The 27,843-nt window shown below is 45.7% G+C and overlaps 2 protein-coding genes and 1 pseudogene across 2 annotated transcripts in view; 2 read left to right on the top strand and 1 right to left on the bottom strand.

Moving 5' to 3' along the window:
• The first annotated feature begins 4,276 nt into the window (after window positions 1–4,276).
• On the top strand, window positions 4,277–12,642 carry LOC144893033 (uncharacterized). Its single transcript, XM_078782559.1, has 4 exons — window positions 4,277–4,345; window positions 4,441–4,553; window positions 4,651–4,808; window positions 12,492–12,642. The coding sequence occupies exons 1-4, from the start codon at window positions 4,324–4,326 to the stop codon at window positions 12,517–12,519; spliced, it is 321 nt and encodes a 106-aa protein (XP_078638685.1). The 5' UTR covers window positions 4,277–4,323; the 3' UTR covers window positions 12,520–12,642.
• On the bottom strand, window positions 5,821–9,157 carry LOC137430914 (uncharacterized; annotated as a pseudogene).
• A 35-nt stretch (window positions 12,643–12,677) lies between the features above and the next one.
• LOC137431837 (titin) overlaps window positions 12,678–27,843 on the top strand; it is a 172,015-nt gene continuing 156,849 nt past the window's right edge. Inside the window, exon 1 of the mRNA XM_068123580.2 lies at window positions 12,678–13,101. The gene's annotated coding sequence lies outside the window, so the exon portion shown is untranslated. The remainder of the gene's footprint in view (window positions 13,102–27,843) is intronic.

Genomic DNA, 27,843 nt, shown 5'->3' with positions numbered 1-27,843 from the left:
GACCTTGAGTTGACCTTTGACCTTTTGGCCTTAAACATACATGGTTTCCCAATTCAGTGACTCAATGTGAAAATGTTGTTCAATTTCCAAGTCAATCAGATGAAAATTGATGGTTTTTCAGATGAAAATTGATGATTTTGGAAGTTTGACCTTGAGTTGACCTTTGACCTCAGAAGTAGTTGGTTTTCCAATTTAGTGATTCAATATACAAATGCTGTTCAATTTTTAAGTCAATTGGATGAAAAATGGCGATTTTATAAATCTGACCACCAGATGACCTTTGACCTCAAAATCAATAGGCTTCTCAATTGTGACGACCTCTACAACTTGATGAAGTTTTATGACGATCAGTTTAGAATTGTGACCTGTAGGTAAGTGACAAACAAACAAACAAGAAGACGTCATGCGGCGCACGATATTTGCAAAATCTGCCCCCCCCCCCTCCCCCAAAAGTTTTCCATTGATACAGCAAATTGTCCATTTCAACAAGATTTAAATTGACGATCTTGATCAAAGCTCGGGTCAACAGGATGAAAAGTGACGATTTTTCAGATGAAAAATGATGATTTTAGAAGTTTGACCTTGAGTTGACCTTTGACCTTTTGACCTCAGAAATAGTTGGTTTCCCAATTCAGTAAGGCAATACGCAAATGCTGTTCTCTTTTCAAGTCAATCGAATGAAAATTGATAGTTTTTCAGATGAAAATTGATTTTGGAAGTTAGACCTTGAGTTGACATTTGACCTTTTGACCTCAAAAATAGTATGTTTCCCAATTTAGTGACAATATGCAAATGCTGTTAAATTTTCAAGTAAATCGGATAGAAATGGATGATTTTCAGATGGAAATTGATTTTGGAAGTTTGACCTTGAGTTGACCTTTGACCTTTTGACCTCAAAAATAGTTGGTGTTCCTATTTAGTAACTCAATGTGCAAATGCTGTTCAATTTTCAAGTCAATCGGATGAAAAATGGCGATTTTAGAAATTTGACCAAATGACCTTTGACCTTTGACCTCAAAATCAATAAGCTTCTCAGTGTGACGACCTTTACAACATGGTGAAGTTTCATGACGATCGGTTTCGAATTGTGACCTGTAGGCTGGTGAAAAACACAGACAAACGGACAGAATAAAAAACGCAACCGACCAATATACTTGAAAAATCTTCAATTTTGGAAGTAACCGACAAACAAACGGACTCAAATGCAATACCCTCTCCTTTGGCAAGGGTAATAACAAAAACAACTAGAACGGCACTCAGTAGAGAGCATACCTCCGCCTGGTGTGGCGTGGCACTTTTTTCTGTGGCGCAGTCCCTTTTTCTGTGGCACGGCACTTTTTTCTGTGGGATGGAACTTTGTTTTGTGGAACGGCACTTTTTTCTGTGGGGCGGCACTTTTTTCTGTGGTGCGGTACTTTTTTCTGTTGTGTGGAACTTTTTTCTGTGGCGCAGCCCTTTTTGTTGTGGCGCGGCACCTTTTTCTGTAGCGCGGCAGTTTTTTCTGTGGTGTGGAACTTTTCGCTGTGGTGCGGAACTTTTTTCTGTGGTGGGGCCTTTTTACTGTGGCGCAGCTTTTTTACTGTGGGGCGGCACTTTTTTCTGTGGTGCGGCACTTTTTTCTGTGGCGCGGAACTTTGTTTTGTGGCACAGCACTTTTTTCTGTGGCGCGGAACTTTTTTCTGTGGTGCAGAACCTTTTTCTGTGGCGCGGCACTTTTTTCTGTGGTGCAGCCATTTTTCTGTGGCGCAGCACTTTTTTCTGTGGTGCGGAACATTTTTATGTGGCGCAGTCCTTTTTAATGTGGCACTGCATGATTTTCTGTGGTGCGGCCCTTTTTATTGTGGCGTGGGACTTATTTCTGTGGAGCGGAACTTTTTTCTGTGGAACCGCCTTTTTACTGTGGTGTGGCCTTTTTACTGTGGTGCAGCACTTTTTTCTGTGGCGCGGAACTTTATTTCGTGGCACAGCACTTTTTTCTGTGGTGTGGAACTTTTTTCTGTGGAGCGGCACTTTTTTCTGTGGAGCGGCCTTTTTACTGTGGCACGGCATTTTTTCTGTGGCACGGCACTTTTTTCTGTAGCACTGCCTTTTTACTGTGGCATGGCCTTTTTACTGTGGTGTGGAACCTTTTTCTATGGCGTGGAACTTTATTTTGTGGCACGGCACTTTTTTCTGTGGCGCGGAACTTTTTTTCTGTTGTGCGGCACTTTTTTCTGTGGTGCAGCTCTTTTTTTCTGTGGTGCGGCACTTTTTTCTGTGGTGCGGAACTTTTTTCTGTGGCGAGGAACTTTTTTCTGTGGTGCAGCCCTTTTTATTGTGGCTCTGCACGTTTTTCTGTGGGGCGGCCCTTTTTATTGTGGCGCAGGACTTTTTTTCTGTGGCACGGCACTTTTTCTGTGGCGCGTCCTCTTTACTGTGGCATGGAACTTTTTCTGTGGCGTGGCCTTTTTATTGTGGCGCGGCCTTTTTACTGTGGCGCGGAACTTTTTCTGTGGTGCGGCACTTTTTCTGTGGCGCGGAACTTTTTCTGTGGTGCGGTACTTTTTCTGTGGTGCGGAACTTTTTTCTGTGGCACGGCACTTTTTACTGTGGCTCGGCACTTTTTTCTGTGGTGCGGAACTTTTTTCTGTTGAACGGCACTTTTTACTGTGTCTCGGCACTTTTTCTGTGGTGCGGCACTTTTTACTGTGGCTCAGCACTTTTTTCTGTGGTGCGGAACTTTTTTCTGTAGTGCGGCACTTGTTTCTGTGGTACAGCCCTTTTTCTGTGGCGCGGCACTTTTTCTGTGGTGTGGCACTTTTTATTGTGGCTCTGCATGTTTTTCTGTGGGGCGGCCCTTTTTATTGTGGCGCAGGGCTTTTTTTCTGTGGCACGGCACTTTTTCTGTGGCGCGGCCTTTTTATTGTGGCGCGGCCTTTTTACTGTGGCGCGGAACTTTTTCTGTGGTACAGCCCTTTTTTCTGTGGCGCGGCACGCAAGTCCATAGGAGCTCAATTGAGCGCCTTAAACGCGGTGTTTGCAACCCTGCATTCATCGTTAAAAACAGCCTCTCTGGGATTTAATGACAGAATAACTGAGAAATAATTACACAATAACACAATAATAATTCATGATGAAATCTCAAGTTCCAAATACTAAAATAAATAAATCCTTATTTATTGGTAAAATATATGCATTACAGCTGGACGACGTAATGACGTCGCCAACAGACGTTGGCCCGCCGGACAGAATCATGGCAGCCTCACGTCGGAACTGACATTGTCCCAACCGTTGGCCCAAAGTCGGTGTTGGCTCGGTTATCACACATTTAGCACTTTCCGATACTATAAGGGCTGATACTCGCCATGAATGTGCTCTATACCAGAACCGTCGTGGTACATACACTGCCAGTGAACCACTGATAGTCGGAGACCTGACTGTCCTCTTGGTAAGCCGTGACGTAACGCGCCGCGTCATAATTCTGTTTCCGGGTCCAAACACGAAAATGGAGCCTGTGACACTTTTCACTCTGACCAACTTCTTTTCTTCTGACCACGAACGCGTGAAAAAGAGATTAAACTCGTATAATTCCAACCGTGTCAGTGCAGTGAATGTCCAAACAGGAGGAGCCATACAGGGAACTGCGCAGGCTTCAATGAAGAAGAAATTTTACATGGTGGAGGTAAGTTTGTTTACATGTGGGCAAGCCTGGTTCTGACATTTGGCTGGTGGAGTATCAATCATTCATTATAGGTGGCAGCATCTCCTGGGTGGTTGCATGAATAGTGCTGACACCTGTTGATTGTAGCTGGGAGCAGAACATAACAATGATTCAATTAGCACAATATCATCCACTGTGTGGCAGCACTATCTAAGCCGTATCTAAAAAAAATAGTTACCAGCCTGTTGCAATTACAACTCGGATGTCATCAATTCATATCAGGAACTTCGGGAGGGACAATTTGGATGAGAAACCAAATGGATTAACATTTTGTTCTTTTTCTCTTTGATAAACCTTGTCCTGTGACTAATGGACGAGGTTGTTAACTGCTTCTTAACAAAACATATCTATTTATGTACCAGTTATGTGGAAATATAAACTTTACTGTAATTGATCTCTATAAATGGCAATATCTACATGTAACGTTTGTACACTTGCAGGTGGAAAATCAAATGGTTTCCAGCCACTCATGTCAATGCCCTATTGGCAAAGAGAAATGCCATCACATGGCAGCCCCCCTGATCTGGGTGGAGAAAAACATAACCAGAACTGACAGGGAGTGTAAGTGGTCAAGACCCAAGGCAGTGAAGGAGAAAGAGATAGTGGCCAAGAGGGTGTCAGACATGGCACCAACTACTAGTATAGGTACTTTTGATTTATTGATTTACAAACCTCACCATATTATACTGCAATTATTATTGTTTTAATTACCTATACATGCAGGTATTATGTTTTTACAGCTGGTATTAAAAGACCTGTGGCTGCTGAGGACAAGGAATGGGCCGCTGAACAGCTGACGAAGCTTGGCCGCTTTACTGGCATGCGGTGGATTTTATCTGCTGAACCAGCTGAGGTAATATCAATTTTCCCTGTGTGCAATATATATATTCTTTTATGAAAATTTGAAATATGTAGTGTAACTGCTTGTATTGTCATGTATTGTTTTAAAGGTTTTGCCAATTAAGACCGATGAGGCTGTGGTGTCGAGCCCCGGGTTTGCTGCAGCCCAGGACAAGTTGTCCTACTTCGTTGCCCAAATGAAGCTCTCCAATGAGGAACAGCAGGGAATAGAGAAGGCTACAGTGGGACAGAGCAAGGACCCTCTCTGGTAAGGCCTTGATTATGATACTTTGTAAAGTCATGTCATGTCTAAGGATTTATGTTAATATTTTGATTTCAGGTTAATTTATTGATGGAAATGTGTGAGTTGAATTTATTTTCTCTCTCAAGCTTAGATCTCTCAAGCAAGATTAGAACGATGTTCTAATCATTTGCACCTGAGCTGCTGCACCTGATTCTAATTTTAGGTATTTGAAGTAGTGATAAATGTAGGGGTGTACTTACTTTTTCCACATGCGAAATTTGCATTTATGTTTATTTAAATTATACAATGGACTGAATGAAATGAATGAATGATCGTTTTAAGGCCATTTTCCCCGCTAGAGCGGGGGTTAGCCTTGCGGGCCCCATGACAATCATGGTTCCCTGTTTTGAGGCAATGTTTCTATGGCCGGATGCCCTTCCTGGCACCACCCCTTAGTCACCTCTTACGATGCACAGGGATACGGTGTACCTATTCTAAATCGGGGTACACACCGGGATCATTCATCCCAGCAAGTTGGTACTCAATTTGCCGACCTCGGAAGGATGACAGGCTGAGTCAACCCCCCTGGCATTAATTCAGCGATCGACCGGGATTCGAACCCAGGATCCTAGGATCCCAAGCCGGCACCCTAACCGCTAAGCCAACACCAGGCTACAAAAAATGTAAATGGACTACAAAATGTAAATGTTTCATGATATTTGTTGTATTATATCACCTTTATCTATCAATAATGTTGAAAAGAAGATCAAATAGCTGTATGATGAAATATGTTGAAAAAGTCAAAACTTTACATGGGGTGTACTTACTTTTTCATGTGACTGCATCTGGTTGATCTATAAGGGACTGTTGGAAACACCAATTTACTTTCTGAAGAACATGTGGTCGTCCCCCAAAATTCATAAACTATTTTTTTTCTCTCTTAATTTCACTATTGTTCACGACATGAATATGATATTGAAGATATTTATATGTTTTGCAAAAGTATTAAACAACAATAAATATCGTTATGTAACAATCAAATTTTATCTTGAATTTCGCGTAGAATTGGAGTCTGCAGATTTGTCAAACATACACAAACTTTCAGGATCTTGTTGACATTTTTCTTAAACTGGTATGGCATATGATCTAAAATTGTGAACAGTTTGAGTCTTTGAATTGACCTTTCAACATGAATTCTAGCAACAGAAATTTGTCTGTTATCAACGACCTCTTCTTGGGTGAATTGGCCGTGAACGAGAAATGCTGGAATGTTCAAGGAAACTCCTTGTGGAAGAATGTCTCGGATGGTGAACCCTTTGTCGGCGAGAATCATATCACCTGGACGCAGTTGCTTGAGGATTCCACAGTCTGAAGTTATTGCTTTGTCTGAATCACTCCCACCATAGAGGTCACTGGCGAAAGTCATCACGCCATTCGGAGAAACACCAATTAGTGACTTGAGTGTTGTTCTGCCCTTGTACTGACTGTACAGATGACACTGGGTGTCCAGTTTTTCTGTGTTCGACGCTGCTACTTCGGTACAATGGAAGACAATTCTACAGTTCGGAAACGGAAGAAAACAAGATGGAAGACACTTCTGGTTCTTGGCTATGGACGGAATGTTGTTCTCCATCATCCCAACATACAGAATGTCATAGAGCGCGCCCACACTGTAGTGAAGATGTTGGTCACAGTGGCAGTACCACGGTTAAATCTGGTTGCCAGAACTAAATTGCCCAAGTTGAGTCTCAGCTTCATTAGGGTCAACAAGTGCCAACATCTGTACAGTCCAGGTGCTGTGGTAGGTCAGTTCAAATCTCCCCAGTAACTGTTCCAGGAATCTCACAGTGACGACATCTGGCAAACCTGTACAGAACTGAACTTTATCAGCATGTCCTTTTCTATTTGTAAAATAGTGTCACCAACAGTTACAGAACTTGTACTGTTCACCGTGCTCGCAGCAGCATCTGCAAGAACCAAGAGACCTTGGACTGCATCGTCTTCATTCTCATCGACAGAGTTCTCCAACGGCTGTTTGCGTTTCCGACGTCGCACATGAGTTTTCGGTTCAGGATTAGGAAAGTTGAAGGTCTTGTCCGAGTTCCATTAAAACCGTGATGGGCCCTCATCCTTTCCATTGGAGAAGTGCCAGCTGCACACTCGAGAGTTGCAAGTGGGGATGAAATCTTATCGTCTGAAAAAAACAAAGTTTATGTTCGTCTCGTAGTAAATACTGTGTGATTGTTTTGTGAGTAAGAAGAGGGTGTGTATGGAGGGGGTGTGTGGTGGGGGAATATGTACAGGGAAATATTTGTGTGCTTGTGAGGAGGGGGGAGGGGAGGGGTGATTTGTGGGTAGGGGGAGGGATACTGTGAAATATCTGAGAGGGATTAATTGTGTCTGTGTAGAAGGAGGGTAATAAGTGTGGGAGTGGGAATAGAGGGAAGCATCTGTATGTGTGTGAAGAGGAGGGTTTGATATGACCTATTATTTAGGGGGGTAGAGGTGTAGGAGGGTAGTGAGGGATATTGAAGGGAATATATGTATGGGGTGGAGGGAGGGGGAGCGAGTGGTTGGGTATCTGCTGGGTATTGCAGTCTGTACACAACACAGCAGTACACTGACACTGTGTGATGGCTTATGCCATATTATACAAACTAATTTACCTTATCAGCTGATAGTGGGGCGGCTTAGCCCAAATATTCAAAAGAATTGTGCATTTTGTGATACAAGCACCAAATTTGGCACAAATGTACATTAATATGTTGCGAACATTTTCAGATATTGGGCCACTTGAAATTCCGTAATTTTTTTTTTCAAATTTTTTCAAATTTCGTAATTTCAAATTTTTCGGGTGACACCGTCACAATTTCGGTCTTCGAGGCCGGCCGATAGGCAAAGTGTGACCGGAAGGGACGAGGTTCTCCTGACCACGTGGCCCTCGATCTGGGAAGCGAGAGGCGTTCCATTAGTGGACGCGCCCCTCACGCCCGACTTTTGGGCGGCCCCGGCAGGCCGTTTGTTTTGACGTTCCGTGACAGGCCCCGCACCCCCACCTCCGGGCCGACCGGAAGCTTGTGCTGAGTACATCATACCTGAACAACTCAGTGAGGCAGAACACAGCAGTGCACACCAGGGTGACCCCTTCAGTGCATAAACCAATTAACCTGTCCACTGCAGGGCATATAGAAATGAAGTTATTTTCTGCATATAATAATAATATAAGTTCAGTTCTATATAACAATTTCTGTTATCACCACTACCACTACAACTACCACTACTACAAGCTTTGTCTGGAATTTTGTGGACTAACAGACAAACAAACAGACATACAGACAAGCTGGGATCAAAACATTACCTCCTTCCACCATTGAGTGTAGAGGTAAACATCATGGAAATTATATCATGCCCTAGATTTAATTCATGCTTACCCGTGTATTTGCTTCACTGGTTCACAAGGTCTTTTGCATACATGTAATTCAGACTCTCGTCTTCATTGCTGACCACACAATGTTCGCAACATATTAATGTACATTTGTGCCAAATTTGGTGCTTGTATCACAAAATGCACAATTCTTTTGAATATTTGGGCTAAGCCGCCCCACTATATCGGCTGGCCTCGAAGACCGAAATTGTGACGGTGTCACCCGAAAAATTTGAAATTACGAAATTTGAAAAAAATTGAAAAAAAAAATGACGGAATTTCAAGTGGCCCAATATCTGAAAATGTTCGCAACATATTAATGTACATTTGTGCCAAATTTGGTGCTTGTATCACAAAATGCACAACAGGTTTGCTATGCTGCTACACTATGAAGCCACTTCAGCCTTTGTTTTTCACTAGGGCGTGCCCGTACATGGGTGCAAAAAAACATGCGTGCAAACAACACAACAAAAAAAAACTTTGAAACCACGTGGCAGTAACGACCACAGAACCCCCCCCCCCCTCTATTTACATGAAATGGTTTGGTCCATTCGCAAAGCCAAAGCGAACGGCTTGCGAGTACGGTAGAACCCCCCCACCCCCCTCTATTTACATGAAATGGTTTGGTCCATTCGCAAAGCCAAAGCGAACGGCTTGCGAGTACGGTGACCATACCTTGGGAACCACTTGTCCGATTAATTTCAAACCTTGAAAAGGCACATCCTCGGGTCCCCAGCAATATACCTGGCAAGTTTCAAGTATATCGGACCCGTGGTTGTCGAGAAACAGCGGTCACAGACAAACACACAGACACACAGAGATTACTGGAATTATAGATAGATTAGCAGGAAATCGGTAGAAAGACAGTTCTTGGTTGGTTTCTGATCTATTTACACACTGCGGCATGACTGAGCACTTTTCTCACTGAGTCCAGCTGGTGTTTGGCTCCAGTGGTTTTGTGTTTGGACCCGGAAGCAGAATTATGACGCGCTCATTACGTCACACTGACCAAGAGGATTGTGAGGGAATCGGTGAAAAGTGAAAATGGGGAAGGAACGAGCGAACTCTCGCGAGATTGGGGAAAACGCGAGGAGTGTGAGTGCGAAGTTGTTTTCTGAATGGACCTGTGTTGCCAAGACCACACTTTGGGCGCGGAATTGGGCTCCTTCGGACGTGTCTGCCGCACCACAGGAAAGGTTTCCACAAGCTTTTTGTCAAGGGTAATTTTCAACGTCCATGTCTCAGCTAAAATACGTTATGTTCGTGGTATCACTAATGGCTTGTTGGTCCATTGGATCAAATTTTCATTGGTGTTCATGGCCTTGTACTTGTAGCATACCTGCCTGCTCTACTGCTTGAGCATGAGCTTGCCTTTCACCAAGCCCAGATGTGCTTAGACGGGAGGGGAAGGGGGGGCCCAAGGGGAGGGGGAGGGGAGGGGGGCTCGGGTGTGGGGGAGGCGAGATTATACATTCGTTATTTTTATGCTGTACCCAAACGTTGCTACTATGTATTATTATTCCTATTAGGTCATCTCATCTCAATTCTCGAAGAAATTAACGTGTAAAATGGGTCGTCATGTCCAGATGTCTGTCTGGTTATCTGTCCCTCCGTCTGTCAACTTTTTGTATTTTTGCTACGCCTCCCTTATCACCCAGCTGATTGTTCTGAAACTTGATACATGAATACAAGGCAGTAGCCCGCACAATCGCTCTGGCTTCAATTTATAGATATCAGATCATGAATTTGTAATTGTAATTGACTAGCAACGGTACCCGCCATATGGATATGGGGCGGGGCTTCAATTGGGAGGCCCAAATGAAAAGGCAAAATATCAGAAATTGAAGGCTTTTTAAAAATTTTAAACCATTTATATAAACATCCGTTAAATCATATCATACGCAAATCATCAAAATCTAAACAGTATTTGTAGAATTACAATAAAAGCCACATCACTGTTCATATCGGTAAATATTATTCCATCGTATTTGGAAAAACTGGAAAATTGGAAAAAATTGAAATTGGAAAATTTGAAGAAAAAAAATTGGAAAACAATATAGCCATTTTACTCCAGGGGGTCTGAGGATTACCGACCCAAAATTTCGTTGCGATCGGTTCAGCCGTTTTTGCGGTACCTCGGAACAGACAGACAGACAGACAGACATTTGGTGAATTATAGTAAGATTTTGTTTGGAGAGAACACCCCCGTGTCTACGATCCTTCGGGCCTTTCACGTGCCCACATGGTCGGGAGTTTCTGCAGTATGGAGTGCAAGATATAAACTGTTTGGAAAGTTGATCAGAAAGTTCTCCAAAGTTGTCGTTGTGCAGCAGCACACCCCTTTCTTGCAGGTACATTTCCAAGTATTTTCGGCTTATTTAAAAGCTTTGTGAGCCATTTCATCCTACAATTCCTATCTGGAGCATATGATAGGCTATACGTCCAGGCGGCTTCAATGGACCTCATTACTAGGAGTTTCTGCACATGTGTGCCGAGCAATCTGAGGCGGATTACGTCATTTTGAAAGTCGTGCCTTGCATCCCATGATACCAACTTTGTTTCTTGAACAAGATGTCGTTTTCTTAGACGATATAATGCTCCAAAACACACTGCTGTAAATATTAATAAAAAAGCATGAGCCCGAGTGGGCTGACTGTCATCTCTTAAGGTTGTAGTTCAGACCTCAGATCTTGCAGACCATCGAGTAGAAGGGATGTATCAGCTTTCAGAGCAATTGGTTGCTGATTAAGAGACGGATCCGAATTTCAGGAGGTAACCCTCCTGGGAGCCCCCGTGATCCGACATCGAAAAATCAAAGCTCGAGCGATTGTGCGGTCTACTGTGTTTTTTTTATTGTTTTTTTTGTATACAAGATCGAGGCTCCTTTAAGAGCTAACATTAATGACAAAAAAACAAATGGACACATAAGACGAAATAAAGGGAGCGGGAGACAACATGGGTAGAGAGGGCGAAGCACACAAGTACAACATTTGATAGCAGGGACATCGGGAGATCTGTGGGAGGGAGACGGCTTGGAGGGAGGAGGCATGGGAAGGGGGGGTGGGAGAGGAGGCATGGGAAGGGGGAGAGGGTGGCAGGGGTAAAAAAAAAAAAAAAAACACATGGATAAGGCTCGGACTTCCAGGAAAGAAGTCCGTATTTCAGAAAAGTGTATCTGGGGCGAATTAATGGGGGTAGAAAAGATCAATGTTTTGGATGGGGGAAGGTAAGAGATGGTGGTGAACAGCTGTTTTAAACACCTGGAGGGAGGAGTGGGATTGAAGAGAGTGAGGGAGTTTGTTCCAAAGGTGGGAGAAAAGAGGAATGAAGGAGTGAAAGTCAATAGAGAGTCCAGGATTGTATTCATGCGTCGAGGTCAGAAAACGCAGCCAGGTGATAAGGGAGGTGATAAAGGAGGTAATAAGGGAGGAGGATGCGGACATCATGACACATTTTATAAGTTAATCTCTTCAAGTATCGTATCAAGACCTAAAAATCTGAGTGTTAAGTAACACACGTTCCCTTGCCTACTCCATCCCCAGATTTAAACAGTACTAGAAATTAGACCCGCTCCCTATGGAAGCGTCCTGGGGGGGAGGTGGTCCATGCACGTGCGCACCATGCGGATAGCCGTTTTTAAATATTCTTCTTATTCTTCTTTAATAACGGCCACAATTATTCCCACGATTGAGCCAGGACAAGCTGCTGAGCACATTGCCCCCACCAATGTCCCTCAAGGAACTTGAAGCCTTTATGATTGAGGAATGATGTGAAGCACATCTATCTGATGAAGGATAAAGTCCGAAACGTCCGCAACTTGCCATCCTTCACGGCGGATAATTCCGACCACTTTATATTATTTTGTTTGATCCTATATTTACAGCAGACATAATATTTGTGCAAGGTGGTCACAAAATGCAGGCCTGAAGAGCAAGAGCAAAAGAGCAGAAATAAATAAATAAAAAAGTAGAGCAAAATGAAGTGTTGCTTCAAGTGTTTGGTTGTTTTGAGACACGGTTGGCATGGCAGATAATCTTGAAACATTAGAATCTTTTGATGTGGTTCTGAAAATAACGATTAAAATAACACGAGGTGACCTATATCCAACCTCTTGGATGCATTACGGGTTCTGGCGGTGACTGTGGAGGAATTATTTATTTATTTATTTATATATATATACATACATATATGCGTTGGGTTCAGCTAATCCATTCAGTTCAGAGGTGTACATTGTTTCCAGATTAGATTGGATTTTTACAATGAATGATCACGTGACCTTTCAGGCAGGAGTGGGACGCGTGGAGTGAGTGACGCATGCAGTTGTCCCACGATGGTAGAGTGCGCGCTCCAGAGCTACGACCAAGCGCGCTATTCGCAGAGCAGGCACTAGGCCTAAGAATAGATCCGATGCCCCGGCCAAGTAAGTGTCGGGTTCCTTTTCGGTGATTTGCAGTAATTCACATGTCGGTAGGTATGATTTGAAGCAAAGCATGCTGGACATAAATCATTGCACGGATTGTTTCCTTCGTACGCAAGAAAGATTTTGATTCCAAGTTGGTGTGGATTTGGAAAATAGCGAGAGTCTCTATCTTGGCTTGGGAGATCATGCGGCAGGTTTGTTGTGCCAGACTAAAAATGTAGGTATCTCCATTTTCCCAGCCTGCCTTGCTGTATTCTCAGCGTATCCAATGGGGTCTTGCTGCGTGAGGGCCTAGCCCGTGTCAGCATTATCGTGGTATAAATGGTAATGGGCATGACCCGCTCGTGTGGAGCTCCTGTCGTCCCGCCTTGAGGACATCTACGGAACTACATGGCAGGAGAGCTGTGAACCCCATCCGCGGAGAGATCAGCAGTGGAAAAAAGCAGCTCCGTTCACTTCGGGGACTTTTTGAGGTGGGTGTCAAAAGGTTATTATAAACATGGTCGAATTCTCATGATGCCTTGCCCTTGTGGAAGACTCAGTGGAACGCTTGGTATTTATAACACGTTACTATAGGCTATCCGGTGGGATGGAAACGCGGGAAAATGTTCGATAGGAGTAGCTACAATGCAGTTGGTATCGGAGTGAAAAGGAGGTTTTTATGAAGAAAGAATCATCGTTTGATATTAAAACTAGAAAGGCACTCAATAGAGAGCATACCTCCACCTGGTTGGCCATATCGCTCAATGGTGAAGAATCATTTTTTAAAATTATACTAACTGGATCCGGATCTTCACCAAAATTGAACCGATTCTTCCTGGTCACACACACAACCTGTCCAACAAGTTTCGTCCAAATCCGTCTACAACGTTTTGAGATATCCTGCTATGTATCGTTTTTGGCCCGATCTCCCAATGGTGAAGAATCAATAAAAAAATTAAATAATTCTCATATCCGAATCCATATTCAGATCTTCACCAAAATCGAATCGAATCGTCCTTGTCAGACACACAAACTGTCCAACAAGTTTCGTCCAAATCCGCCCACAACTTGTTGAGATATCCTGCTATGTATCGTTTTTGGCCGTATCTCCCAATGGTGAAGAAACACTTACAAATATTCTACTAGCCGGATCCGGATCTTCACCAAAATCTAATCATTTTGTCCGTGTCACACGCACTACCTCTCTGCCAAATTTCGTCCGAATCCGTCCACAACTTTGTGAGATATTTTCTACACAAACAAACGGACAGACAAACAGACAGACAAGGGTGAAAACATAACCTCCATCCACCTTTGGTGGCGGAGGTAACAAGAAGTTCTTCAAGAAGTGCTGGCGGACCACAAAGTTGCTCTTTTTTATTTTTCATAAAGTTTTTCATGGGGCGAGTTAGTCCAACTGGTTGACGTGATGTGTAGTCTTATTATTTGTCCTGTCTATAATTTCCCTCCATTTTCAGCATATCTCAATTTCTTTCACCAATAAATATTATGTACTGATTGGTGAATTGTTTGATTCAATTGAAATCTAACCTTCCACCTGTATTTCTGGTCCATCGTTTGACGTTCTCACCTCCTTGTGCTCCTCTTGAACCTTTTTCACCTCTCAAACCCTACCTCATCAGCAGATAGCTCTCATGTATTATTCAGTTTCTAGATCAACTTTTTGAGAGAATGCGAGTCAATTTCAACAGGTAATCGTCACTGTTACCATATACAAGGGGCGTTCAAAATGTTCTAGGAATGACATATTTGCATTAGTCTGAAGCCCGCCGCACGCTTGTACAACCCATTTTTGTCGTATACTGCTGCACACTACGCAACTGCCGATAACACTATTGTCAACATTTGTATGGAGATTTAGAGACCGCCATGTTGTTAGCGGTGCCGAGCACTCCGTTCTGTCGAATGTTTGCTTGTGCACTTTGAATCAAGCAAATCGCTTGGCAAGCAATGGCAAGCTGTTTGCTAACGGAACACACATGGCAGACGGTTTACCATAGCACAAACGTGGCAGACGTATGATTTTCCTACATCAAATTATTGTGGGTGGAGTCAGGCCAGCTGTCCAGCCAATGGGTTTGAAGGCTTCATACGCACGCAGCTTCATTAAGTTTTTAATATTTAAGAAGGTATAAGATTGGGATGGATGGGATTATACATTTTTAAAAAGAAGAAAAAGGTGCATCCAATCAAAAAGTAACTTGATCTACGATGATAATTTAAATAATAAGCAAGAGAATATTTAAGTAATAAGCAAGTGCAGTCTTGGGCAACGTTTCACCCGCTTCCCACCGAGCTTCCTCAAGCCAATAGACCCCGCATCTTGTCACATGTCCGCTTTTAATCCCGAGGTGACCAGGCCAATAGACCCCGCATCTTGCCACATGTCCGCTTTTAATCCCGAGGTGACCAGGCCAATAGACCCCACATCTTGCCACATGTCCGCTTTTAATCCCGAGGTGACCAAGCCAATAGACCCCGCATCTTTTCACATGTCCGCTTTTAATCCCGAGGTGACCAAGCCAATAGACCCCACATCTTGCCACATGTCCGCTTTTAATCCCGAGGTGACCAAGCCAATAGACCCCGCATCTTGCCACATGTCCGCTTTTAATCCCGAGGTGACCAGGCCAATAGACCCCGCATCTTGTCACATGTCCGCTTTTAATCCCGAGGTGACCAAGCCAATAGACCCCGCATCTTGTCACATGTCCGCTTTTAATCCCGAGGTGACCAAGCCAATAGACCCCGCATCTTGCCACATGTCCGCTTTTAATCCCGAGGTGACCAGGCCAATAGACCCCACATCTTGCCACATGTCCGCTTTTAATCCCGAGGTGACCAAGCCAATAGACCCCGCATCTTGCCACATGTCCGCTTTTAATCCCGAGGTGACCAGGCCAATAGACCCCGCATCTTGTCACATGTCCGCTTTTAATCCCGAGGTGACCAAGCCAATAGACCCCGCATCTTGCCACATGTCCGCTTTTAATCCCGAGGTGACCAAGCCAATAGACCCCGCATCTTGCCACATGTCCGCTTTTAATCCCGAGGTGACCAGGCCAATAGACCCCGCATCTTGTCACATGTCCGCTTTTAATCCCGAGGTGACCAAGCCAATAGACCCCGCATCTTGCCACATGTCCGCTTTTAATCCCGAGGTGACCAGGCCAATAGACCCCGCATCTTGTCACATGTCCGCTTTTAATCCCGAGGTGACCAAGCCAATAGACCCCGCATCTTGTCACATGTCCGCTTTTAATCCCGAGGTGACCAAGCCAATAGACCCCGCATCTTGCCACATGTCCGCTTTTAATCCCGAGGTGACCAGGCCAATAGACCCCACATCTTGCCACATGTCCGCTTTTAATCCCGAGGTGACCAAGCCAATAGACCCCGCATCTTGCCACATGTCCGCTTTTAATCCCGAGGTGACCAGGCCAATAGACCCCGCATCTTGTCACATGTCCGCTTTTAATCCCGAGGTGACCAAGCCAATAGACCCCGCATCTTGCCACATGTCCGCTTTTAATCCCGAGGTGACCAAGCCAATAGACCCCACATCTTGCCACATGTACGCTTTTAATCCCGAGGTGACCAGGCCAATAGACCCCGCATCTTGTCACATGTCCGCTTTTAATCCCGAGGTGACCAAGCCAATAGACCCCGCATCTTGCCACATGTCCGCTTTTAATCCCGAGGTGACCAGGCCAATAGACCCCGCATCTTGTCACATGTCCGCTTTTAATCCCGAGGTGACCAAGCCAATAGATCCCCGCATCTTGTCACATGTCCGCTTTTAATCCCGAGGTGACCAAGCCAATAGACCCCGCATCTTGCCACATGTCCGCTTTTAATCCCGAGGTGACCAAGCCAATAGACCCCGCATCTTTTCACATGTCCGCTTTTAATCCCGAGGTGACCAAGCCAATAGACCCCACATCTTGCCACATGTCCGCTTTTAATCCCGAGGTGACCAAGCCAATAGACCCCGCATCTTGCCACATGTCCGCTTTTAATCCCGAGGTGACCAAGCCAATAGACTCCGCATCTTGTCACATGTCCGCTTTTAATCCCGAGGTGACCAAGCCAATAGACCCCACATCTTGCCACATGTCCGCTTTTAATCCCGAGGTGACCAAGCCAATAGACCCCGCATCTTGCCACATGTCCGCTTTTAATCCCGAGGTGACCAAGCCAATAGACCCCGCATCTTTTCACATGTCCGCTTTTAATCCCGAGGTGACCAAGCCAATAGACCCCACATCTTGCCACATGTCCGCTTTTAATCCCGAGGTGACCAAGCCAATAGACCCCGCATCTTGCCACATGTCCGCTTTTAATCCCGAGGTGACCAAGCCAATAGACTCCGCATCTTGTCACATGTCCGCTTTTAATCCCGAGGTGACCAAGCCAATAGACCCCGCATCTTGTCACATGTCCGCTTTTAATCCCGAGGTGACCAAGCCAATAGACCCCGCATCTTGCCACATGTCCGCTTTTAATCCCGAGGTGACCAGGCCAATAGACCCCGCATCTTGTCACATGTCCGCTTTTAATCCCGAGGTGACCAGGCCAATAGACCCCACATCTTGCCACATGTCCGCTTTTAATCCCGAGGTGACCAAGCCAATAGACCCCGCATCTTGCCACATGTCCGCTTTTAATCCCGAGGTGACCAGGCCAATAGACCCCGCATCTTGTCACATGTCCGCTTTTAATCCCGAGGTGACCAAGCCAATAGACCCCGCATCTTGCCACATGTCCGCTTTTAATCCCGAGGTGACCAGGCCAATAGACCCCGCATCTTGCCACATGTCCGCTTTTAATCCCGAGGTGACCAGGCCAATAGACCCCGCATCTTGCCACATGTCCGCTTTTAATCCCGAGGTGACCAGGCCAATAGACCCCACATCTTGCCACATGTCCGCTTTTAATCCCGAGGTGACCAAGCCAATAGACCCCGCATCTTGCCACATGTCCGCTTTTAATCCCGAGGTGACCAGGCCAATAGACCCCGCATCTTGTCACATGTCCGCTTTTAATCCCGAGGTAACCAAGCCAATAGACCCCGCATCTTGTCACATGGCCGCTTTTAATCCCGAGGTGACCAAGCCAATAGACCCCGCATCTTGTCACATGTCCGCTTTTAATCCCGAGGTGACCAGGCCAATAGACCCCACATCTTGCCACATGTCCGCTTTTAATCCCGAGGTGACCAGGCCAATAGACCCCGCATCTTGTCACATGTCCGCTTTTAATCCCGAGGTGACCAAGCCAATAGACCCCGCATCTTGTCACATGTCCGCTTTTAATCCCGAGGTGACCAAGCCAATAGACCCCACATCTTGCCACATGTCCGCTTTTAATCCCGAGGTGACCAAGCCAATAGACCCCGCATCTTGCCACATGTCCGCTTTTAATCCCGAGGTGACCAAGCCAATAGACCCCGCATCTTGTCACATGTCCGCTTTTAATCCCGAGGTGACCAAGCCAATAGACCCCGCATCTTGCCACATGTCCGCTTTTAATCCCGAGGTGACCAGGCCAATAGACCCCGCATCTTGTCACATGTCCGCTTTTAATCCCGAGGTGACCAGGCCAATAGACCCCACATCTTGCCACATGTCCGCTTTTAATCCCGAGGTGACCAAGCCAATAGACCCCGCATCTTGCCACATGTCCGCTTTTAATCCCGAGGTGACCAGGCCAATAGACCCCGCATCTTGTCACATGTCCGCTTTTAATCCCGAGGTGACCAAGCCAATAGACCCCGCATCTTGCCACATGTCCGCTTTTAATCCCGAGGTGACCAGGCCAATAGACCCCGCATCTTGCCACATATCCGCTTTTAATCCCGAGGTGACCAGGCCAATAGACCCCGCATCTTGCCACATGTCCGCTTTTAATCCCGAGGTGACCAGGCCAATAGACCCCACATCTTGCCACATGTCCGCTTTTAATCCCGAGGTGACCAAGCCAATAGACCCCGCATCTTGCCACATGTCCGCTTTTAATCCCGAGGTGACCAGGCCAATAGACCCCGCATCTTGTCACATGTCCGCTTTTAATCCCGAGGTGACCAAGCCAATAGACCCCGCATCTTGCCACATGTCCGCTTTTAATCCCGAGGTGACCAGGCCAATAGACCCCACATCTTGCCACATGTCCGCTTTTAATCCCGAGGTGACCAAGCCAATAGACCCCGCATCTTGCCACATGTCCGCTTTTAATCCCGAGGTGACCAGGCCAATAGACCCCGCATCTTGCCACATGTCCGCTTTTAATCCCGAGGTGACCAGGCCAATAGACCCCGCATCTTGCCACATGTCCGCTTTTAATCCCGAGGTGACCAGGCCAATAGACCCCGCATCTTGCCACATGTCCGCTTTTAATCCCGAGGTGACCAGGCCAATAGACCCCACATCTTGCCACATGTCCGCTTTTAATCCCGAGGTGACCAAGCCAATAGACCCCGCATCTTGCCACATGTCCGCTTTTAATCCCGAGGTGACCAGGCCAATAGACCCCGCATCTTGCCACATGTCCGCTTTTAATCCCGAGGTGACCAGGCCAATAGACCCCGCATCTTGCCACATGTCCGCTTTTAATCCCGAGGTGACCAGGCCAATAGACCCCACATCTTGCCACATGTCCGCTTTTAATCCCGAGGTGACCAAGCCAATAGACCCCGCATCTTGCCACATGTCCGCTTTTAATCCCGAGGTGACCAGGCCAATAGACCCCGCATCTTGTCACATGTCCGCTTTTAATCCCGAGGTGACCAAGCCAATAGACCCCGCATCTTGTCACATGTCCGCTTTTAATCCCGAGGTGACCAAGCCAATAGACCCCGCATCTTGTCACATGTCCGCTTTTAATCCCGAGGTGACCAAGCCAATAGACCCCACATCTTGCCACATGTCCGCTTTTAATCCCGAGGTGACCAGGCCAATAGACCCCGCATCTTGCCACATGTCCGCTTTTAATCCCGAGGTGACCAAGCCAATAGACCCCGCATCTTGTCACATGTCCGCTTTTAATCCCGAGGTGACCAAGCCAATAGACCCCGCATCTTGCCACATGTCCGCTTTTAATCCCGAGGTGACCAGGCCAATAGACCCCGCATCTTGTCACATGTCCGCTTTTAATCCCGAGGTGACCAGGCCAATAGACCCCACATCTTGCCACATGTCCGCTTTTAATCCCGAGGTGACCAAGCCAATAGACCCCGCATCTTGCCACATGTCCGCTTTTAATCCCGAGGTGACCAGGCCAATAGACCCCGCATCTTGTCACATGTCCGCTTTTAATCCCGAGGTGACCAAGCCAATAGACCCCGCATCTTGCCACATGTCCGCTTTTAATCCCGAGGTGACCAGGCCAATAGACCCCGCATCTTGCCACATGTCCGCTTTTAATCCCGAGGTGACCAGGCCAATAGACCCCGCATCTTGCCACATGTCCGCTTTTAATCCCGAGGTGACCAGGCCAATAGACCCCACATCTTGCCACATGTCCGCTTTTAATCCCGAGGTGACCAACCCAATAGACCCCGCATCTTGCCACATGTCCGCTTTTAATCCCGAGGTGACCAGGCCAATAGACCCCGCATCTTGTCACATGTCCGCTTTTAATCCCGAGGTGACCAAGCCAGTAGACCCCGCATCTTGTCACATGTCCGCTTTTAATCCCGAGGTGACCAAGCCAATAGACCCCGCATCTTGTTACATGTCCGCTTTTAATCCCGAGGTGACCAGGCCAATAGACCCCACATCTTGCCACATGTCCGCTTTTAATCCCGAGGTGACCAAGCCAATAGACCCCGCATCTTGCCACATGTCCGCTTTTAATCCCGAGGTGACCAGGCCAATAGACCCCGCATCTTGTCACATGTCCGCTTTTAATCCCGAGGTGACCAAGCCAATAGACCCCGCATCTTGCCACATGTCCGCTTTTAATCCCGAGGTGACCAAGCCAATAGACCCCACATCTTGCCACATGTCCGCTTTTAATCCCGAGGTGACCAGGCCAATAGACCCCGCATCTTGTCACATGTCCGCTTTTAATCCCGAGGTGACCAAGCCAATAGACCCCGCATCTTGCCACATGTCCGCTTTTAATCCCGAGGTGACCAGGCCAATAGACCCCGCATCTTGTCACATGTCCGCTTTTAATCCCGAGGTGACCAAGCCAATAGATCCCCGCATCTTGTCACATGTCCGCTTTTAATCCCGAGGTGACCAAGCCAATAGACCCCGCATCTTGCCACATGTCCGCTTTTAATCCCGAGGTGACCAAGCCAATAGACCCCGCATCTTGTCACATGTCCGCTTTTAATCCCGAGGTGACCAAGCCAATAGACCCCACATCTTGCCACATGTCCGCTTTTAATCCCGAGGTGACAAAGCCAATAGACCCCGCATCTTGCCACATGTCCGCTTTTAATCCCGAGGTGACCAAGCCAATAGACCCCGCATCTTGTCACATGTCCGCTTTTAATCCCGAGGTGACCAAGCCAATAGACCCCACATCTTGCCACATGTCCGCTTTTAATCCCGAGGTGACCAAGCCAATAGACCCCGCATCTTGCCACATGTCCGCTTTTAATCCCGAGGTGACCAAGCCAATAGACCCCGCATCTTGCCACATGTCCGCTTTTAATCCCGAGGTGACCAAGCCAATAGACCCCGCATCTTGCCACATGTCCGCTTTTAATCCCGAGGTGACCAAGCCAATAGACCCCGCAGCTTGCCACATGTCCGCTTTTAATCCCGAGGTGACCAAGCCAATAGACCCCGCATCTTGTCACATGTCCGCTTTTAATCCCGAGGTGACCAAGCCAATAGACCCCACATCTTGCCACATGTCCGCTTTTAATCCCGAGGTGACCAAGCCAATAGACCCCACATCTTGCCACATGTCCGCTTTTAATCCCGAGGTGACCAAGCCAATAGACCCCGCATCTTGCCACATGTCCGCTTTTAATCCCGAGGTGACCGTTCATTTCTGATCATGTGCCGATGCGCGAGTTCAATTGAGGAGGTTTTATTTTGCCAAACCTCAAGCAAATAAATGTCAGATCACATCATCGATCATCTGCTCTGCTCCTTTTATTATTCACTCGTGATCTGGTTTATTGTATTGTGGGGATGAGTGGGTGTGTGTGCCTGTTGTTGTTTTGTTTCCAGGGAATGAACATGGCTGGGTTCACATCCGGGTTGGGTGTGATGACATGTAGGTTGCTATGGAGATTACAACAAACGATATACACACACACACACACGCAACAATCAATGATTCCAAGAGGCAAGAGGCCCTTCTGGGTTTGCAGTCATGACGTTGTCGTGATGACATCATCACGGTATTTGTCCAGGTTCGGAGCACTTCAATAATAGTGTTCCAAAAAGATCTGGACAATTTTGGTTGTTAACATATTTCGTGCCACAAATGATACAACAATATTCACTTTGTTTTATATGATACAGAAACTCATAAGGTTTTATGAGTTTTCATGTCTGTTGGTTCAATTTTAAAGAAAATGGCGACTCCACAGGAGAAAGATCAGTGTGTCGAATAGTTCAACGAGGCGAGATCCGACATGCAAGTTCAGCGTAATTTTCGTACAAGGTATTTGGAAGGAATCCGCCATCGCGGACTAGTATCAGAGAGTGGTATACGAGGTTTAAGGATACTAGAAGTTGTCAGAAACTTAAGGAGACCGGAAGTTGTCAGAAACAGAAAAGTACCGGTCGACCAAGCATAAGTGCAGCAGACGCTGAACGAGTAGTGTGTGAATCATTTCAACAAAGTCCCAGAAAATCAATCTGACGTGCATCCAGAGAACTGGGACTACCAACCACCACTGTACACAGGAATTTGCATAAAAGACTGAAGCTTTATACCTATAAGGTGCAGATTCTGCAGGAATTCAAACCAAATGACGGATCCAAATGCAAGGCGTTTGCCTTGGAAATGAACAGTCAGTCGCATAGAGGATGACGAAGATTACTTTAAAAAGGTCAAGTTCACAGACTAAATTTGATTTCATGTATCGTGAAAGGTCATCCAGCAAAATGTGAGGATCTGGGGTTCTGAAACCGCCAGGTGGTCATTGAACACATACACGACAGTCCAAAGGTCATTGTGTGGTGTGGCCTTCTCCATGACCGCTTGGTGGGCCCGTTTTTCTTTGCGGAGGACACACGGACACAGTCACCTCAACAATTTATGTGAACATGTTGGAAGAATTTGCCATCCCACAGATTGAAGACCTACAACCTGATATTATTAGTCCCCTACCGGTGTACACTGGAGAAGACTATAGGTTTGCACGCCGTCCCTCCGCCTGTCAGTCCGCCAGTCCGTCAGTCTGTCAGTCTGTCAGTCTGTCATGCAAAGAACAGTTTTCCGGACTTTTTTTCTAAACTCTTAATGCTAATAATTTCAAACTTGGCACATGGTTTCCTCATGATAAGGTACAGATCAAGTTCGAACTTCACGACGTTTCGATCATTTTTGACAAAGTTATGGCACTTTGAACTTTGGGAATTCTGATAATTCTGATGCTCCTTAACTCAGTGCCATTTCAAGTTTTAATTTTCTCTGCAATAATAGGACCGATTGAGATTAAATTTGCACGGTAGGGGGGACTCAGTCTGTAGAATATTTTAATGGTAACCATGACGTCACAGGTCACGTGGTTCGGCCGCCATATTGTTTTTCGTGAAAACACGAAAACCCCTTTTTCTCTGCAACGGCTGAACAGATCGAGGCCAAACTTTGCAGGCAGAACCGCATACCCATGACGAACGAACAAAAAAGTCAGCGAGCATGATGTCATGCGTCACACGGTTTCAGAGTTATGACATTTTAAAGCATGAACCTTTAAAACCGAGCCCCTCCCTCATTTTTGATCCAATCGAGGGGAAACGTCACAGATCTGTTCAGCATGTCAGTCTACTAAAATGTCCTTTTGGAATTTGTGATAGGGCACGTGGTTTGGCAGATATCGTTAATTAAACGAATTTTTTTTTTTTTAAATGGATATCTCTTGAATCGCTAGTACCTCAGACCGTGAGTTGGTAATTATATAATTCACACAGTGCAATACGTGCAGGCTGCTCCACGGAGCGACCTTGCGGGCTTATCAACGAGGCGAGGCGTGACACACGTGTCTCAGCATACCTCAGATCAAGTTTGAAAACCAGCATCAACCGTGCATAAATTTGCATATTCGATCATTTTTGCCAAAGTTATGGCACTTTTAACTTTGGTAGGGGACATGTATTGCAGCGCAATACTCAGAATGCTTGTTTTTCAACAGGATAGCGCTCCCCCTAATTGGGCCTTAGTCGTTCAAGCCGTCCTGAATGAAAGATGTCCAGGTCACTGGATTGGCCGAGATGGATCAACCGCCTGGCCCCACGATCACCAGACATAGCCCTCCTTGATTTTTTTTCTGTGGGAATTTGTCAAAGATGTTGTCTACAACACCAAGGTGGCAAACCTGCAGGGTCTTCGTTCTCAGATCACAGCTGCATGCTCACTGGTGGACGCAAACTTGCTTAGCCAAACATGGCAAGACCTCATGTACCATCTTGATGTCCTGCACTTCAAAAACGCAGCTCACATTGAAGTGTATTGATGGTGTGCACAAAACTTTGAGTTTCTGTATCATATAAACCAAAAGGTATCTTTGTATCATTTGTGCTTCTAAATATATTAACAACCAAAGATGCCCGGGTCTTTTTAGAACACTCGTGATCTTGAATATTCATAGACATTTTAAAGTGGACTAATGCCATGTAAAGAGTAGCTACTAATGCCGTCATAATGACATAATTGGAGAGGAGAGAGGGATTGTGGGGGATTGTGGAGGGTGCGATTACCCAATGTAAGAGATCGGTTTGAAACACGAACAGAGGGATCAGGGGTTCTTGTGAATATGGACATGTAGGCCTTGAACAATCAGCACAGTGCCAGCAGAAATGGGGAAATCAAATAGGATTTTGGTTGCATTTCCAGGAGAAGCGTTTATAGATCAAATACGTTGGTTTTAACGTCATACAGGGATTTCCTGAGAACTTACTTTGATTATTACCTCCACCACCAAAGGTGGATGGACGTTATGTTTTCACCCCTGTGTGTTTGTCTGTCTGTCTGTTTGTGAACAGGATATCTCAAAAGGTTGTGGATGGATTCGGTCGAAATTTGGTGGAGCGCTTGGGTATGTGGCAATGACGAAACTTCTTATCCCGACTCTTCCCTTATTTACCAACTGATTGCTCTGAAACCCGATATAATACGGCCCTTCTACTGATGGCCCACACAATCGCTCAGGCTTTGACTTTTCGATTTTGGAACGTGGGTGCTCCCAGTGGTGGTTATCCCCTGAAACTTTGGATCCCTACTCGTTCCTTATTTACCAGCTGATTGCTCTGAACCCAAATACAGCCATTCTGCTTGATGTTCCATAGGATCACTCAGTTTTAGATTATTTTTGGGGGGGGGGGGGGGATTTGGATCAGGGAACCTCCCTTGGGGATCAGGGAGCTCCCAGGTGGGTTCCCCCAAATCAGCAGAGGTCTGAACTACAACCTCAAGAGATGACTGTCAGCCCACTCAGGGCTATTTATTATTTTGTTATTATAAGTGACCTTGTAAAAATGCCATGATAAGCTATCCTTAACACCTTAACAAGAATTTTTCCAAAGGCGGAAAACCCCTTGGGGAGGGGGACAAATAAAGTCGATACAACCTCCGTCGTGTGACCCTTAATCCCACAGTCAAATTTGGTTGAGATTGGATAAGTAATGACCGAATATGTCGCAGTCAGACAGACAGACACCAAATTGTGTATTTTAATATGATAGTCTTCCTGAAAGTGCAATTGCAGCATTGACAGTAACTACTACTACTTCTACTACGACTATTACTACTACTACTACTACTACTACTTTTACGACTACTTTAATGGCTTCAATGAATCTCATCATTTTGTAGGGTAGGTCACATGAGGTACATTGGTCCAAGACTTTCGTAAACAGGCTCTCCAGGACTGACGTTTGTGTAGAGCTGGTTTAAGACAGCAATCTGGAGTTTGTTCAGAGTACCGGCGGCAATAACTCACAACTCTGGATCACCAAATACACAAAGGGATCTTTGAAGTCAACCAACCAAAGCTAGGAAATGAGGTGCCAGCTTAACAGGAATCCAATAACGAGACATTTTGTGATACAATGTTCACCTGCAAAGCACCAACCCGACCCTTACCCTCTCCCCCCAAGCCCTCTCCCTCCCACAGATCTCCCAATGTCCCTGTTCTCTACTGTTGTTGTGCTTGTATGCTTCCCTCTCTCTCCCCATCTTGTCTCCCGCTCCCTTTATTATGTTTTTTTGTGATTAATATTAGCTCTTACACGAGCTTGTATACAAATAAATAAATTAATAAATAAACAAAAATATATTACAAAAACTATTTTTAAAATGCTTTGTACATGATACACTACATGACCAAAAGTATGTAGACACTCGAACATCACACATCTCATCCCAAAATCATGGGCATTAATATGGAGTTGGTCCCCCCCCCCCCCCCCCCCCTTTGCTGCTATAACAGCCTCCACTCTTCTGGGAAGGCTTTCCACTAGATGTTGGAACATTGCTGCGGGGATTTGCTTCCATTCAGCCACAAGAGCATTTGTGAGGTCGGGCTCTGATGTTGGACAATTAGGCCTGGCTCGCAGTCTGCGTTCCAATTCATCCCAAAGGTGTTCCATGGAGTTGAGGTCAGGGCTCTGTGCAGGCCAGTCAAGTTCTTCCACACTGATCTCGACAAACCATTTCTGTATGGACCTTGCTTTGTGCACGGGGGCATTGTCATGCTGAAACAGGAAAGGGCCTTCCCCAAACTGTTTCCACAAAGTTGGAAGCACACAATCATCTAGAATGTCATTGTATGCTGTAGCATTATGATTTCCATTCACTGGAACCAAGGGGCCTAGCCCGAACCATGAAAAACAGCCCCAGCCCCTTATTCCTCCTCCATCAAAGTTTACAGTTGGCACTATGCATTCGGGCAGGTAGTGTTCTCCTGGCATCCGCCAAACACAAATTCGTTCGTCGGACTGCCAGATGGTGAAGCGTGATTAATCACTCCAGGGAATGCATTTCCACTGCTCCAGAGTCCAACGGCGGCGAGCTTTACATCACTCCAGCTGATGCTTGGCATTGCGCATGGTGATCTTAGGCTTGTGTACGGCTGCTCGGCCATGGAAACCCATTTCATGAAGCTCCCAACAACAGTTGTGCGGATGTTGCTTCCAGAGGCAGTTTGGAACCCGGTAGTGAGTGTTGCAACTGAGGACAGAGGATTTTTACGCGCTTCAGCATTCTGCAGTCGCATTTTTGAGTTCTGTGAGTGGCCTGCCACTTCGGGCTGAGCTGTTGTTGCCCCTAGACGTTTCCACTTCACAATAACAGCACTTACATTTGACCGGGGAAGCTCTAGTAGGGCAGAAATTTTACGAAAAGACTTGTTGGAAAGGTGGCATCCTATGATGGTGCCACGTTGAAAGTCACTGAGCTCTTCAGTACGGTCAATTCTACTGCCAATGTTTGTTTATTGAGATGGCATGGCTGTGTGCTTGATTATATATACCTGTCAGCAATAGGTGTGGCTGAAATAGCTGACTACACTAATTAGATGGGGTGTCCACATACTTTTGTACATGTAGTGTATTTTGAGCTAGATTAAGTAAAGGACTATCCTTATGATGTCACAAACAGTTGACCATTATAAATGGATTTTTTTTATTTCAAGAAACCATTTGTTTGAGTACGTTTTATGCGCTTACAAAAGGACTTCCACTTTGGGTACCATGTTTGATGACATCTGCTCAAGCCAATTTGACAAAGCACCTTGTTTCGATTGTAAATTAGGTCATAGAAGCTGGGATAATTGGCTTGTCAGGGTTATTTGTTCTACAAAAGAGTAATTACAAAACGAATGCATATGTGAATGGTAGAAGTTGCTGGGCATGGAGTTCTATCAAATCAGGGAAACCTTGACCACAAGGCCCACGGTGACACAATTATTGACATTTACAGATATAAATCAACTTCGCTTAATCAAGTGTGCAATTTGAATTATATTTTTAACCACACCAAAATTCAAACACATGATCTTCATTAGTAGGGTACATATGATG

Source organism: Myxine glutinosa, chromosome 7, assembly GCF_964187855.1.
Source record: "Myxine glutinosa chromosome 7, kmMyxGlut1.1, whole genome shotgun sequence".
In the NCBI taxonomy this organism is placed as follows: Eukaryota; Metazoa; Chordata; class Myxini; order Myxiniformes; family Myxinidae; genus Myxine; species Myxine glutinosa.
This window is presented reverse-complemented; position numbering and strand designations above follow the sequence as displayed.